At 42.1% G+C, this 18,922-nt stretch overlaps 1 protein-coding gene across 1 annotated transcript in view; it reads left to right on the forward strand.

Annotated features, from left to right (window-relative positions):
• LOC102078463 (mucin-2) overlaps positions 1-17,197 on the forward strand; it is a 30,281-nt gene extending 13,084 nt beyond the window's left edge. The window contains exons 27-45 of the mRNA XM_025902524.1: positions 2,342-6,069; positions 6,175-8,520; positions 8,680-8,854; positions 8,934-9,181; positions 9,299-9,482; positions 9,570-9,780; positions 9,909-10,084; positions 10,265-10,334; positions 10,491-10,591; positions 11,028-11,059; positions 14,839-15,016; positions 15,104-15,208; positions 15,333-15,373; positions 15,471-15,593; positions 15,727-15,825; positions 15,959-16,087; positions 16,186-16,225; positions 16,637-16,760; positions 16,863-17,197. Of these exons, the coding sequence (XP_025758309.1) occupies positions 2,342-6,069; positions 6,175-8,520; positions 8,680-8,854; positions 8,934-9,181; positions 9,299-9,482; positions 9,570-9,780; positions 9,909-10,084; positions 10,265-10,334; positions 10,491-10,591; positions 11,028-11,059; positions 14,839-15,016; positions 15,104-15,208; positions 15,333-15,373; positions 15,471-15,593; positions 15,727-15,825; positions 15,959-16,087; positions 16,186-16,225; positions 16,637-16,760; positions 16,863-17,073 (8,321 nt within the window). The 3' untranslated portion in view covers positions 17,074-17,197. The remainder of the gene's footprint in view (positions 1-2,341; positions 6,070-6,174; positions 8,521-8,679; positions 8,855-8,933; positions 9,182-9,298; positions 9,483-9,569; positions 9,781-9,908; positions 10,085-10,264; positions 10,335-10,490; positions 10,592-11,027; positions 11,060-14,838; positions 15,017-15,103; positions 15,209-15,332; positions 15,374-15,470; positions 15,594-15,726; positions 15,826-15,958; positions 16,088-16,185; positions 16,226-16,636; positions 16,761-16,862) is intronic.
• The last annotated feature ends 1,725 nt before the right edge of the window (positions 17,198-18,922 follow it).

The raw sequence follows: 18,922 nt of genomic DNA on the forward strand, positions 1-18,922 counted from the left end.
ACTACACCAACACATCCGACTACCACAACTACATCTCCCACTACAACTACAACTACACCTCCTACAACAACTACACCAACACCTTCGACTACCACAACTACACCTCCTACTACAACAACTATGACTACACCTCGTACAACTACAACTACTCCTCCTACTACAACTACACCAACACCTTCGACTACCACAACTACACCTCCTACTACAACAACTACAACCACGCCTCCTACAACTACAACTACTCCTCCTACAACAACTACAACCACACCTCCGACTACCACAAATACACCTCCCACTACAACTACTCCTCCTACAACAACTACAACCACACCTCCGACTACCACAACTACACCTCCTACTACAACAACTACGACTACACCTCCTACAACTACTCCTCCTACAACAACTACAACCACGCCTCCTACAACTACAACTACTCCTCCTACAACAACTACACCAACACATCCTACAACCACAACTACACCTCCCACTACAACTACAACTACTCCTCCTACAACAACTACAACCACACCTCCTACAACTACAACTACTCCTCCTACAACAACGACAACCACACCTCCGACTACCACAACTACACCTCCTACTACAACAACTACAACCACACCTCCTACAACTACAAGTACAACCACAATCTCATCGACTACTTGCATTCCAGGTACCACATGTGCGTGGTCAGGCTGGTATGATGTGGATGATCCAACAGACAAAAGTGATTGGGAAACATACAAAAACATCACAGATAGTGGTCTTCAAATATGTGAAGATATTCAAGATATTGAGTGTAGAGCGGTAGATTACACGGACAAAACCTTTGATGATTTTGTCGCTGAAACTGGCCAAGTTGTTACTTGTGATCAGGACATTGGTTTAATATGTAGAGGAGAAGACCAGAAAAGACCTCCAAGAAAGTGCTTTGACTATGAGATCAGGGTATATTGTTGCGACATATGTACAACAACCACACCGCCTAGTACTACGACTACATCGACACCGCCGACTACCACAACTACACCTACTACTACAACAACTACCACCACACCTGGGACTATTACAACTACACCTCCTCCTACAACAACTACGACTACACCTCCTACAACTACAACAACTCCTCCTACAACTACAACCACACCTCCAACTACCACAACTACACCTCCTACTACAACAACTACTCCTCCTACAACTACAACCACACCTCCGACTACCACAACTACACCTCCTACTACAACAAGTACGTCTACACCTCCTACAACTACAACTACTCCTCCTACTACAACTACACCAACATCTCCGACTACCACAACTACTCCTCGTACTACAACTCCAACTACACCTCCTACAACAACTACACCAACACATCCGACTACCACAACTACACCTCCCACTACAACTACACCAACACATCCGACTACCACAACTACACCTCCCACTACAACTACAACTACACCTCTTACTACAACAACCACAACCACACCTCCGACTACCACAACTACACCTCCCACTACAACAACTATGACTACACCTCCTACAACTACAACTACTCCTCCTACAACTACACCTCCTACAACTACAACTACTCCTCCTACAACTACAACTACACCTCCGACTACCACAACTACACCTCACACTGCAACTACAACTACACCTCATACTACAACTACACCACCCCCTACGACTACCACAACTACACCTCCCACTACAACTACACCACCTACAACAACAACTCCTACTACTACAACTACTTCTCCTACTACAACAAGTACGTCTACACCTCCTACAACTACAACTACTCATCGTACAACAACTACAACTACACCTCCGACTACCACAACTACAACTCCTACTACAACAACCACAACCACACCTCCGACTACCACAACTACACCTCACACTGCAACTACAACTACACCTCCTACAACAACTACACCAACACATCCGACTACCACAACTACACCTCCCACTACAACTACACCAACACATCCGACTACCACAACTACACTTCCCACTACAACTACAACCACACCTCATACAACTACAACTACTCCTCCTACAACAACTACAACTACACCTCCGACTACCACAACTACACCTCCTACTACAACAACTAGGACTACACCTCTGACTACCACAACTACACCTCCTACTACAACAACTATGACTACACCTCCGACTACCACCACTACACCTCCTACTACAACATCTACGACTACACATCCTACAACTACAACTACTCATCCTACAACAACTACAACTACACCTCCGACTACCACAACTACACCTCACACTGCAACTACAACCACACGTCATACTACAACTTCACCAACACCTCCGACTACCACAACTACACCACCTACAACAACAACTCCTACTACTACAACTACACCTCCTACTACAACAACTACGTCTACACCTCCTACAACTACAACTACTCATCCTACAACAACTACAACTACACCTCCGACTACCACAACTACACCTCACACTGCAACTACAACTACACCTCCTACAACAACTACACCAACACATCCGACTACCACAACTACACCTCCCACTACAACTACACCAACACATCCGACTACCACAACTACACCTCCCACTACAACTACAACTACAACTCCTACTACAACAACCACACCTCCGACTACCACAACTACACCTCACACTGCAACTACAACTACACCTCCTACAACAACTACACCAACACATCCGACTACCACAACTACACCTCCCACTACAACTACACCAACACATCCGACTACCACAACTACACTTCCCACTACAACTACAACCACACCTCCTACAACTACAACTACTCCTCCTACAACAACTACAACTACACCTCCGACTACCACAACTACACCTCCTACTACAACAACTAGGACTACACCTCTGACTACCACAACTACACCTCCTACAACAACTACACCAACACATCCGACTACCACAACTACACCTCCCACTACAACTACACCAACACATCCGACTACCACAACTACACTTCCCACTACAACTACAACCACACCTCCTACAACTACAACTACTCCTCCTACAACAACTACAACTACACCTCCGACTACCACAACTACACCTCCTACTACAACAACTAGGACTACACCTCTGACTACCACAACTACACCTCCTACTACAACAACTATGACTACACCTCCGACTACCACCACTACACCTCCTACTACAACATCTACGACTACACATCCTACAACTACAACTACTCATCCTACAACAACTACAACTACACCTCCGACTACCACAACTACACCTCACACTGCAACTACAACCACACCTCATACTACAACTTCACCAACACCTCCGACTACCACAACTACACCACCTACAACAACAACTCCTACTACTACAACTACACCTCCTACTACAACAACTACGTCTACACCTCCTACAACTACAACTACTCATCCTACAACAACTACAACTACACCTCCGACTACCACAACTACACCTCACACTGCAACTACAACTACACCTCCTACAACAACTACACCAACACATCCGACTACCACAACTACACCTCCCACTACAACTACACCAACACATCCGACTACCACAACTACACCTCCCACTACAACTACAACTACAACTCCTACTACAACAACCACAACCACACCTCCGACTACCACAACTACACCTCACACTGCAACTACAACTACACCTCCTACAACAACTACACCAACACATCCGACTACCACAACTACACCTCCCACTACAACTACACCAACACATCCGACTACCACAACTACACTTCCCACTACAACTACAACCACACCTCCTACAACTACAACTACTCCTCCTACAACAACTACAACTACACCTCCGACTACCACAACTACACCTCCTACTACAACAACTAGGACTACACCTCTGACTACCACAACTACACCTCCTACTACAACAACTATGACTACACCTCCGACTACCACCACTACACCTCCTACTACAACATCTACGACTACACATCCTACAACTACAACTACTCATCCTACAACAACTACAACTACACCTCCGACTACCACAACTACACCTCACACTGCAACTACAACCACACCTCATACTACAACTTCACCAACACCTCCGACTACCACAACTACACCTCCCACTACAACTACACCACCTACAACAACAACTCCTACTACTACAACTACACCTCCTACTACAACAACTACGTCTACACCTCCTACAACTACAACTACTCATCCTACAACAACTACAACTACACCTCCGACTACCACAACTACACCTCACACTGCAACTACAACTACACCTCCTACAACAACTACACCAACACATCCGACTACCACAACTACACCTCCCACTACAACTACACCAACACATCCGACTACCACAACTACACCTCCCACTACAACTACAACTACAACTCCTACTACAACAACCACAACCACACCTCCGACTACCACAACTACACCTCACACTGCAACTACAACTACACCTCCTACAACAACTACACCAACACATCCGACTACCACAACTACACCTCCCACTACAACTACACCAACACATCCGACTACCACAACTACACTTCCCACTACAACTACAACCACACCTCCTACAACTACAACTACTCCTCCTACAACAACTACAACTACACCTCCGACTACCACAACTACACCTCCTACTACAACAACTAGGACTACACCTCTGACTACCACAACTACACCTCCTACTACAACAACTATGACTACACCTCCGACTACCACCACTACACCTCCTACTACAACATCTACGACTACACATCCTACAACTACAACTACTCATCCTACAACAACTACAACTACACCTCCGACTACCACAACTACACCTCACACTGCAACTACAACTACACCTCATACTACAACTACACCAACACCTCCGACTACCACGACTACACCTCCCACTACAACTACACCACCTACAACAAAAACTCCTACTACTACAACTACACCTCCTACTACAACAAGTACGTCTACACCTCCTACAACTACAACTACACCTCCGACTACCACAACTACACCTCACACTGCAACTACAACTACACCTCCTACAACAACTACACCAACACATCCGACTACCACAACTACACCTCCCACTACAACTACACCAACACATCCGACTACCACAACTACACCTCCCACTACAACTACACCTACACCTCCTACTACAACAACCACAACCACACCTCCGACTACCACAACTACACCTCCTACAACAACTACACCAACACATCCGACTACCACAACTACACTTCCCACTACAACTACAACCACACCTCCTACAACTACAACTACTCCTCCTACAACAACTACAACTACACCTCCGACTACCACAACTACACCTCCTACTACAACAACTAGGACTACACCTCCGACTACCACAACTACACCTCCTACTACAACAACTATGACTACACCTCCAACTACCACCACTACACCTCCTACTACAACATCTACGACTACACATCCTACAACTACAACTACTCATCCTACAACAACTACAACTACACCTCCGACTACCACAACTACACCTCACACTGCAACTACAACTACACCTCATACTACAACTACACCAACACCTCCGACTACCACAACTACACCTCCCACTACAACTACACCACCTACAACAACAACTCCTACTACTACAACTACACCTCCTACTACAACAAGTACGTCTACACCTCCTACAACTACAACTACACCTCCGACTACCACAACTACACCTCACACTGCAACTACAACTACACCTCCTACAACAACTACACCAACACATCCGACTACCACAACTACACCTCCCACTACAACTACACCAACACATCCGACTACCACAACTACACCTCCCACTACAACTACAACTACACCTCCTACTACAACAACCAAAACCACACCTCCGACTACCACAACTACACCTCACACTGCAACTACAACTACACCTCCTACAACAACTACACCAACACATCCGACTACCACAACTACACCTCCCACTACAACTACACCAACACCTCCGACTACCACAACTACACCTCCCACTACAACAACTATTACTACACCTCCTACAACTACAACTACTCCTCCTACAACAACAACTACACCTCGTACAACTACAACTACTCCTCCTACAACAACTACAACCACACCTCCTACAACTACAACTACTCCTCCTACAACAACTACAACTACACCTCCGACTACCACAACTACACCTCCTACTACAACAACTATGACTACACCTCCGACTACCACCACTACACCTCCTACTACAACATCTACGACTACAGTGCCTACAACTACAACTACTCATCCTACAACAACTACACCAACACATCCGACTACCACAACTACACCTCCCACTACAACTACACCAACACATCCGACTACCACAACTACACCTCCCACTACAACTACAACTACACCTCGTACTACAACAACCAAAACCACACCTCCGACTACCACAACTACACCTCCCACTACAACAACTATGACTACACCTCCTACAACTACAACTACTCCTCCTACAACAACAACTACACCTCGTACAACTACAACTACTCCTCCTACAACAACTACAACCACACCTCCTACAACTACAACTACTCCTCCTACAACAACTACAACTACACCTCCGACTACCACAACTACACCTCCGACTACCACAATTACACCTCACACTGCAACTACAACTACACCTCCTACTACAACTACACCAACACCTCCGACTACCACAACTACACCTCCTACTACAACTAAAACTACACCTCCTACAACAACTACACCAACACATCCGACTACCACAACTACACCTTCCACTACAACTACACCAACACATCCGACTACCACAACTACACCTCCCACTACAACTACAACTACACCTCCTACTACAACAACCACAACCACACCTCCGACTACCACAACTACACCTCCCACTACAACTACGACTACACATCCTACAACTACAACTACTCCTCCTACAACAACTACAACTACACCTCCGACTACCACAACTACACCTCCGACTACCACAATTACACCTCACACTGCAACTACAACTACAACTCCTACTACAACTACACCAACACCTCCGACTACCACAACTACACCTCCCACTACAACTACACCACCTACAACAACAACTCCGACTACCACAGCTACACCTCCTACTACAACAAGTACGTCTACACCTCCTACAATTACAACTACTCCTACTACTAAAACTACACCAACACCTCCGACCACCACAACTACTCCTCCTACTACAACTACAACTACACCTCCTACAACAACTACACAAACACATCCGACTACCACAACTACACCTCCCACTACAACTACACCAACACATCCGACTACCACAACTACACCTCCCACTACAACTACAACTACACCTCCTACTACAACAACCACAACCACACCTCCGACTACCACAACTACACCTCCCACTACAACTACGACTAGACATCCTACAACTACAACTACTCATCCTACAACAACTACAACCGCACCTCCTACAACTACAACTACTCCTCCTACAACAACTACAACTACACCTCCGACTACCACAATTACACCTCACACTGCAACTACAACTCCACCTCCTACTACAACTACACCAACACCTCCGACTACCACAACTACACCTCCCACTACAACTACGCCTACACATCCTACAACTACAACTACTCATCCTACAACAACTACAACTACACCTCCGACTACCACAATTACACCTCACACTGCAACTACAACTACACCTCATACTACAACTACACCAACACCTCCGACTACCACAACTACACCTCCCACTACAACTACACCACCTACAACAACAACTCCTACTACTACAACTACACCTCCTACTACAACAAGTACGTCTACACCTCCTACAACTACAACTACTCCTACTACTAAAACTATACCAACACCTCCGACTACCACAACTACTCCTCCTACTACAACTACAACTACACCTCTTACAACAACTACACCAACACATCCGACTACCACAACTACACCTCCCACTACAACTACGACTACACATCCTACAACTACAACTACTCATCCTACAACAACTACAACCACACCTCCTACAACTACAACTACTCCTCCTACAACAACTACAACTACACCTCCGACTACCACAACTACACCTCCGACTACCACAATTACACCTCACACTGCAATTACAACTACACCTCCTACTACAACTACACCAACACCTCCGACTACCACAACTACACCTCCCACTACAACTACGACTACACATCCTACAACTACAACTACTCATCCTACAACAACTACAACTACACCTCCGACTACCACAACTACACCTCACACTGCAACTACAACTACACCTCATACTACAACTACACCAACACCTCCGACTACCACAACTACACCTCCCACTACAACAACTACAGCCACAGCTCCTTCTACAACTACAACTCCCCCTCCTCCTCCACCAGGCTGCCCTGATTGGGGTGTCTCAGTAAGACCCTTTAAACATAAAAAGTTTTCAATAACTTTGTACTTAATAAGATTTTGACTGTTTTCACTTTTCCAGTAATTAACTTCCTGCATAGGTTTTTGGCACAAAAAAAAATCTTAAAGTACCTTTACTATTTTTGTTTGTGCTATTTTCTTCAAGCAAAATGAGACGTTCTATTTGTGCAACTGCACCATGGCCAGATGCATAGAGAACAACACAATAGAAATTATTCCATATGAATGTCCACCTCTTCAAAACATAACTTGCACCAATGGAAAGAAACCAGTTCTGGTGTATGACGAGTACTACTGCTGTCAATATTATACTTGTGACTGTAAGTTATTTTGTGCGTAAAAAACATTTGTTCCATTCATGTTTTTCCCCCCCATTAAATATTTTTTCTTTCTTTTCAGGTGTATGTGAAGGGTGGGGAGATCCACATTACATCACGTTTGATGGACTTTTCTACAGTTATCAAGGAAACTGCACTTATGTTTTGATGAAAGAGATTTTACCAATACATAACTTGGAGATTTATATTGACAATGTCTTTTGTGATCCAACTGAAGATGTTTCTTGTCCACGATCAATAACAGTGGCATATGTATCACAAGTCATTACACTCATTAATCATAATCTTATTGGAACTGCACAACTGGAGGTGAAGTTGATTATATGATTGCCAATATTTTATTGTATTTTTCTGCAAAATAACCAAGATTGATTATTTTTATAGTATTTTTTTTTTTTTACATATAGTGCTTTTATTCTTTTGCAGGCACTGAAAAATGGAAAAAGTTTAAACCTACCTTATTCTCAACAAGGTGTTAAGATTGTGAATTCAGGTCTTAACCTGATTTTAGAGATTCCTCGACTAAAAGTGGTTATTACATTTGGAATAACTGGCTTTAGCGTAACCCTTCCATTCCAGTACTTTGGCAAAAACACACAGGGCCATTGTGGTAAGACTGTTCCCTAAAGTGATCATATTTTTCAACTCTTACTTTGAGGTTGTAGTGCAATATTAATTTTTTTATTACTGCTGTCAGGAACATGCAACAATAACCAAGCTGATGACTGCATGTTACCTGGAGGTAAGCTGGTGGAAAGCTGTGCAGTGATGGCTGACTATTGGCCTGTTGAAGACCCTTACAAACCCAACTGCCCAACACCACCTGCACTACCTACCAGTGCACCTGAACCACCACCTACCTTAGCTCCATGCAAACCAGACTCCATGTGTGACCTGCTTAAAAGCAGGTAAACATTATCTGATCTATCCCAACACTGTATTCCTGTACTGTTAAGAGTTCACAATTTAAAAAAGAATACATTTATTTATTTATTTATTTATTTATTTATTTATTCATTTATTTTTTGTTAAACAGTGTCTTTGCAGAGTGCCATCCGTTTGTCTCTCCAGAAAATTTCTACAGAGGTTGTGTATTTGATAGCTGTCATGTTTCCAACCCAATAGTGGAATGCACAAGTTTACAGACTTATGCTGCAGCCTGTGCTCAGGCTGGAGTTTGCATTTACTGGAGGAACCACACCACACTGTGCAGTAAGAGATAACTCTATTGTCATACCTAGTACAGTAGTACAACGAAATTGGGAAGTAATCCCTCATCATTTTGTAAATGTTTTGGATTGTTTGGAATCACGAGTGACAACTTGTCAGCATGCATATAAAAACCAGACATAAACAAACACACAGCAATGAAGTTCTTTTCTTCATCATCAGCTGGTGAATGCCCATCAGGCAAAGTTTACAAGCCATGTGGTCCTGTAGAACAGCCAACCTGTGAAGACAAGTAAGTTTCTGCAAAACTATGCTAAAGCAGGCAATATAACCATAACAAAATGTGGCAATACATACATGTTTATTGTGGCAATAAGTGAAAGTGACACTGTGTATGACCCTAACTGAATGTAATTTAACTGTTGTTTCACTATAACTTACTTTACAGTCCCAGTGAACCACCTATGAACTACACTACTGAGGGCTGTTTCTGTCCTGATGGAATGAAACTCTTTAACCAGGAGTCTGGAATATGTGTTGAAAAATGTGGTGAGTATTTTTTTTATATTTTTAATTTACTACTACTGACCCCAAAAAGTTGATTCTGTCCATCTGGATGTAACGTTTTTAGTGGGAGAAGCATTTTGTCAGTCATCCAAGTGACTTCTTCAGTCTCAGTTTCCACAACCTTATAAACAGTACACGTGCGCAATGTCTGACCTCACAGCCCACTGAATGAAAAGTGGGCTGTGAGGTCAGTTCCTTGATCATTAATATGCAAATTGACATGACCATTGATCAACAACAACTGATCAAAAACCATTGATCAAAGTGACAAAACGTTTCTCCCACTGAAAATACATCCAGATGAACAGAGTCAACTTTGTGGGATTTCCTTACCTGGATGATTGAGCATTCATCAAGACATACTACTACTGACTTAACTATATGATATAGTTTTGCTGTGTTTTTTATTTTCCAACAGGATGTCTTGATCCTGAGGGCATTCCTCGTGAGGTGAGCAATTTTTTTCATTTTAATTCAACTCAATTTTATTTATACGGCACCAAATCACAACAACAACCACTTCAAGGCGCTTTATATTTGTAAGGTAGACCCTACAATAATACGTACAGAGAAAAACTTCATATGACCCCCTATGAGCAAGCACTGTGGCGACAGTGGGAAGGAAAAACTCCCTTTTAATAGGAAGAAACCTCCAGCAGAACTAAGCTCAGGGAGGGGCAGTCATCTGCTACGACCGGGTGTTGGTGAGAGAAGGAAGACAGGACAAAAGACATGCTGTGGAATGCAGTGGCCAGAATGGCTGGTGCATTTGTGGAAAAAGCAGACAAGGGAGAGACAGAACTGAATTTTTAACAAAAAAGCGAGCCATTTATTTTGGGCTGATGTCAAAAATGGAAGACAAGCCAAAACGTACTGAGACAAAACTAAACTAGAAATTAATCTGGGAGCAGCTAAATTACTATGATAACCAGAACATGAAATATGAAACTGAACAGGTACATGCGAAACATATACATGAAAAAACAAAACACGAGCATGAATATAAACCTGAGCAGTAGAAATAAAACTCTGTGACCAGACATGACTTGACGTGGCGACAACAGACACCCAAAAATGAACAGAGGAAGACAGAGGACTTAAATACACCGAAGGGTAATGAGGGAAGTGGAAACACCTGGGGAAACACAGCTGACACAAATGAACCTGACACCACAGGGGAAGCAAAACTGAACACACTGAACATGGAAACACAAGACTTTCAAAATAAAACAGGAAAACATGGAGAGATGTAGACATGACACCACAAGCACAAGGGAACTTACATAGACAAGAGCTGTGTCCCAATCCAGCGACCGCACGCTTCGTAGTACCCACACTTCGCGGACTACGTGGGGCAGGTACTATGAAGTGCGAGAAGGGCGGAAGGGCGGAAGTGAGAGGCTTGTGAAATGGGACGGTCTGGCCTTCGTCGCGCTGCTCAGGTTGCCTACCAACTATGCAACTAACCGCGAGAAATGCTTCATACAGCATTGTTTGATAGAAATGAAGGAGAAAAAATGTTTTTTTGTTTGTTTAATTTTTTTATGGGATCACTTTGACTTGTTGAGTATCTGAGGCTGAGACCACGGGACTGTAAAAACATGACTGTTGGGCTTCATTTCTGTACTGAACAGTCATTTTAAGATTAGTCAGTAAATAACAATTAGCTTATGTTGTTCATGAGACTAAAGTTATCTCACTTTGGTAATGTAAATATAATATGGCCAATATTATATTTATTATTAGATTATTATGATTTATTACAGCAGGAAACTTGAACTCTGTCAAATACTGAGCTTCAGTAAAGATTCAAGTTGCCTCACCTTAAATCTTCACTCAAAGACAAGTATCTTTTACAGTGTATATATAGATGTATGATATATAAGAGACAAATATTGTTATTTTATTATGTTGGCATTACTAAATTTGGCTTACATGCTTACATATATGTGTAAAAAGAAGATGTACGAGCTGTGATAACTGTTTCTGATAGAATGAAGAGTAGACTGATATATGAAATATTCCTTTATTGGGTGAGAAAATCATACCATGTCATAACTGCTTTAAGTCATACAGAATAGATATCAGAGCCTTAAACAGGCTGACTTCTACTAAATGGGTCAAACTGGGCAGAAAGTATACAAACACATAACATCCTTATAGAATATCATATAACACTATAGATCAACTTACCTCAGAATATATAAAGCATATAAACAATTACAGCAATATGATGCAACAAACACAGCAGTACTACTAATCCAAAATACTCAAAGCTTCATAGAACTTAAACAAACATTTATTTTTAGGTCCATTCTGCTGCTGATACATACTTTAGGTTTCTGAATATTAAACTTGTTGCTGCCTTTCATAGTGTTTAACTTGAAGTCCCTGAGTTCTTTCTCCCACACTGAAAACACTGGAATGATAAAATTATTTGAACATTACCTAATAAGACTGATTCAGGACAGACAATTAGTTATGTTAAACTTTCCTAGCAGTCCTTCACAAACAGGGAACAGTCTGTCTATTCTCTCCATCTGTCAGCTGCTGCTGGCTCTTCCTCCTGAGTTTGTCCTGGCGGATCATCAGGGGTGCAAAGCCTCACAGATGATGTGCAGCAGTGGGTCCCTGAGTCTGTCCTCACTCTGGACACTTGCATTTGCCACACATGGAAATCAAATGTGTGATAAGCTGCAGGATTCAAACGCAAGTGTAACTTATAAATACATGTTTATACTTTTATTACACAATCAGAGAGAAAGAAAAAGAGAGATAGTGCAAGACAGACAGACAGGTGACAGTCTCAGGTGTATACACTGCTACAAAACAGCACAAGAGAAGGAGGATTTAGTGTTTGTGTTATTACAGGTGCTAAACAAGAAGAGTTCCCAGATGGTACAGTGGACACATGTGTGACTCCTGTGATTAAAGCATCTTTCTTTCAGCTTAACGAGTGAACCGTCAGCTCGTTCAAACACACGTTAAAGTCCGTTTGGCTCGACACCACCGAACAGAGGCAGCAATATAACATAGCTAACATTAACAGTGCAGTGAATCCTGATTGTGCCGTGATATTCAGGACTGCAAACCGAGCAGCATTCACTGACTTTCAGCTTGTTGTGTTTGTGGATATATGACTGACTTTAATTATCTATAAAATCATCACATTCTCTGTAAGATTAAGGTCGACTATTGAACGGTGTATATTTTAAAGTAAAGGCTTTAAAACCAAGTTGACACTGAAAGTACAAACATCACTAATGTCGCATAACTTTGCCGACATGTGTCCAACAGTAATGTTTTAATGTTCTTCATTATTAAACATTCGCAAATAAATAAATAACATAATATTCCGTACTTACTTTTGAAAGTTTACTCTTCAGCCTCTCCGCTTCAGCCATCCGCCATTTTTTTCTGAAAAAAAAATCCACTCCCACTACCGCGCTATGAATTGATATGTGGGGCCACGAAGTCTACTTCGGACCCAGCCTTTAAATTTGGGGAAATGAAGGGCGCATTTGTTGACCACATTTGGAGTACACTTTGAATTGGGACACCCTTCGTCGCGTCGCTGGTTTGGGACACAGCTAAGGAGATCACACATGACAAACAGGAAAAGACTCATGAACACGGTGACATTGATGAAACATAAACTAGAATAACACTCAACTAATCCATAACTAAATAATAACACAAGAACTTTGCATTAATCCAATCCAACCTAAGAAAATCGAAAATACCAAAACAAACTCAAAACGCCAGGCCACAGACCTAGCCCCTGACAGTGATCGAGAGCCAGAGATTAATAACTTCAATGCAGAGAGGTCTATAGACACATAGTGAGTGAGAAAGGTGACTAAATAAGAAATACTTAGTGCATCATGGGAATCCCACAGCAGCCTACGCCTATTGCAGCTTAACTAAGGGAGGAATCAGGGTCATCTGATCAAGTGCTAACTATATGCTTTAGCAAAAAGGAAAGTTTTAAACCAAATCTCAAAAATAGAGATAGTGTCTGTTTCCCGAATCCAGCCTGGAAGCTGGTTCCACAGAAGAGGGGCCTGAAAACTGAAGGCTCTGCCTCCCATTCTATTTTTAAATACTCTAGGAACAACAAGTAAGCCTGCAGTGCGACAGCGAAGTGCTCTAATGGGGTGATAAACTTTAAATCTCTATTGTTTACTTATAAGAGACAAATAATTCAATGTTGTGGTTTATTCTTTCAGTTCAATGAAAGATTTGAGTACAAATGCCAGGACTGCATCTGTGAAGAATCCACCAAGACTGTGTCTTGCAAGCCTAAGGTCTGCCCACCACCAGCCACTACAAACTGCTCTGCTCCTGGGTTTGTCCTCGTTAACCAGACCAGTCCGTCAGACCCCTGCTGTTCTACCTATGTTTGCCGTAAGACATGTAGTATCAAAGCACATTTCATTTGTCCAGATTGTTGTTTGACTGTGGTAGTTTCTCACTGTGCCATAATCTCTGCAGAATGTCAAGCTAACACCTGCCCAGTCACCAATATGAACTGTCCAGCCGGATACAAGCCAGTTGTCAGTGTTCCTGTTGGAAAATGCTGTCCAGAACATACATGTGGTAAGATTATATATATATATATATATATATATATATATATATGTATATATATATATATATATGTATATGAACATATAAAACACTTTCGTGCAAGTCACCTCGTCTTTGTCTGACTCTTTCCTAGAACCTAAAAGAGTTTGTGTTCACAGAGAAACTGAATACCAGGTAAATAAGAAGCAGATGATTTGTCATTTTCTTACCTTTTTTTTTTATCTTTAAGGATGCACATATTTATGTATTGCTTTTTGTCTTTATTTGCCAGCCTGGTTCTTCAGTTCCTGTGATTGCATGTCAGGATTGTACCTGTTCCAATGAGATTGACCCAAAATCTGGTCTATTAAAAATAATTTGTGTGTTTCAACAATGTAAAGAAAGCTGTGAACTGGTAAGAGACAATAAAGGAGTCATCTTCACTTACACCATACACCCCGGTTTGTTTTACTTTGGTGGCTTTAGTGTGTCACTTGCTAGATTGGCCTTCACAAGCTAAACGTGCCATCTCTCTCGGTGTCTCACAGGGATATGAATATGTGGAAAGTGATTCAGATGAATGCTGCGGGAAGTGTGTACAGACACACTGTGTTGTCAACATTAATGGAACCAAACAACTTTTGACTGTAAGATGGTTGTAACTTCATGTGTTAATTCACCTAAGCCAAACAACCAATATGCGTTGATGTGTTATGTATTTAAATAAATATTCTTAAGTTTGTGTGGATTTTTGTATACATCTATCTCACTGCCTTCTAGCAAGGAGAAACCTGGTCACCACCGGGGAATAAATGTGAACATTACACCTGTGTCAAGAATGGTGAGACTTTAACAGCAAGCCATTCACAGACTGTCTGCCCACCCTTCCAAGAGAGCAACTGCCAACCTGTAAGTATGCTTTTAAAAATTAATCTTGATTGATTGACTGTATCTGTCTGAAATGAAATGAAAAGAATTTTGTTAACGTTGTATATTTCCCTTGTTAGGACACAATTCAAACTGCAGCAAACGGCTGTTGCAAAATTTGTGAGTATAACATTTTGATATATAACAATTTAATCAGGGGCAGCATGGTGGCGTGGTGGGTAACATTATTGCCTCACAGCAGGAAGGGACTTCTTTTGAATCCAGCATCCAGCCCGGGTCTTTCTGTGTGGAGTTTGCATGTTCTCCTCATGTCTGCATGGGTTTTCCCTAAATGTCCAAAGACATTTAGTTAGTGGAGTTAGGTTAACTGGTGATTCTAAATTCCCCATAGGTGTGAATTTAGGTGTGAGTGGTTGTCTGTCTGTGTTAGCCCTATGACAGAGTGTTGACCTATCCAGGATGTACCTGCCTTTCAGCCTACAACAGCTGGATAAGCGGAACAGAATGGATAAATGAATTTACATTAAATAGAAATAAAAGAAACTAACTCAACATCTTTTTTTGTAAAAGGTGTGGAGAAGGAGAAGGGATGCAAGTTAATGTCCATGAAAACCCATATTACAGTCAACGGTTGTCAGTCTGCCCAGGAGGTAGATATGCCATATTGTGAAGGATCCTGCAACACTTACACCATGTAAGGATACCTTTACTATTATCTCATATTTCCCTGGAAAGTTACAAAAGGGTTACTTTACACTTTGAGTATATTAAGAAACCTGCCCCCTGCTTTCTTTAGGTACTCTGAAGCAGCAGCAGCTATGGAGCATTCCTGCTCATGCTGTAAGGAGATAAACTTCAGCAATCGCACTGCTGACTTGGTCTGCTTGAATGGAGACACGGTCCCCTACACATACATGTATGTGGAGCAGTGTGGTTGTACCAGTACAGACTGCATTAGAGCTGCTCGACATCATGTTCGCAGGAAGAGAAGCTTCACACTGCTGTGATGAAACAGTCCATCTCTTTACAGATGTGACATACAATTGTTTCTTCCCATATTGTCTTAAAAATCATTACATATCTTACAAAGTAATTGCTCTTGTGGCTTAAGTATTTATCTACTGATAAAAATAAAAAAATTGCAACTCAGTTAATGTCTCATTTCTTCCATTTTTTTTCTGTTAAAACAAAATCTAAACATTTAATTTGTTTTTACATCACACAAAACCTAAATAAACTTTCACAATGACATTAAATTAAAAGCGTTTTTTTTTTCTTTGTTTGTTTGTTTTAAAATATACAATAAAGTTGGCATGTCACGGTGCGGGGAAAGTAGAACCCAAAAGCAGGACTCTTAGAATGAAGACAGTGCCTTTATTTACAGTGAAATGACAACATTATGCAGGTTAATTTCCGGTGCATGCTCCAGGTGAGCCAAACCAAACCAGCAAATATACTCAAGTCCATAAACACTCATGAAGCCTTGGTTCCCAGACTCAGGCCCATGACATGGCAAGGTGAAATTTAGAAATAAAAAGACCAGGAGAATCTGCATCTTGTTCTTGGTGAAGCAGTAGTAATAAGTAAAAATAGGAAAGGAGTGGAGATGTGCTTCTGGACTGTAGGTATTGGATAAATAGATACATTATATGTATTTTCTTAAAATCACTAAAAACATGGAGTATTTGTGTCATGTTTCATTGTGTGGCTGGCAGGAACCCAAACGCAGAACTCAAACGCGGGGAGGGATGAACTCAAAACAGCAGCTTTATTGCTTGAAAAACACATAGGTACTAAACTAAACATAAGGAACCATAAACAAGAAACTCAAATCAAAAACCATAGACACAAGGGAGCTACACTGGGAACACAGGGACCTAAGAGCGCGGAGGAAACACGCAGTGTGAGGGGACGACGCAACAACGAACGGAGGTGAGCACAGACAATAAATACACAAGGCGAACAGGGAACAGCTGGGAGATACAGCTGAGGGCAATTGCACACATGACAAAACGGGGAGGACACAGAGACAGACTGGAGGGTGAGAGAGAGAGGGCGAGTGAGAGAGAGGGAGAGAGAGAGCACAGAGGGGCACGAGAGGAAGCACAGACATGACGGGATGAGGGAAACACGGAACGTAAGGAGTGGACACAAGGCACAAGAACTCACGTAACTGTATAAACTTAAACACACAGAGGAAGACACAGGGGTCAGCTATACAGAGGGAAATTATTAAACCATCAGGGAATTAAACTGGGACCACAAGAAACCCCGTAGAAATAAACTATAGACTAACAAAGAGAACTTAATACAAAATTCACAACACAAAATGACAAAAATCACAGGAACTTAAAACACCAGGTCAGAAAACCCAGAACCCTGACAATGTGCGTATTTGCTGTTACGGTATTAGTAAGTATAAGAATGAAACATAAAATAATTCAGTAATAATGCTTCTCATCTGCTTTGATGTGAGTGAAGATTGTTGGCCACATTTTCGACCCATCATTAATCTGGGAAAACACATTTGGGGCCATCATGGAAACTGAGGACAAAAGTAGCCAGGTGGGTAACCCAGGTGGGCCCCAACTATCAGACCCGCTTCTACCCATCTGGGCTCCACACATATTTTTTGGCTGGGCCTGATTTGGTCCCCATCTGGGTCCCATCATTAATCCATCTGGACAAACCCATTTAGGGCCACCATGGAAACTGAGGACAAAACTAGCTGGGTCCCAGGTGGGTATCCCAAGTGGGGCCCAAATATCAGACCTGCTTCTACAAATCTGGGCCCCACACATATTTTTTGCCTGTGCCTGATTACAGGCCCATCCGGGGAAACACACTTTGGGCCAC

This window comes from Oreochromis niloticus, linkage group LG22, assembly GCF_001858045.2.
Source record: "Oreochromis niloticus isolate F11D_XX linkage group LG22, O_niloticus_UMD_NMBU, whole genome shotgun sequence".
NCBI lineage: Eukaryota > Metazoa > Chordata > Actinopteri > Cichliformes > Cichlidae > Oreochromis > Oreochromis niloticus.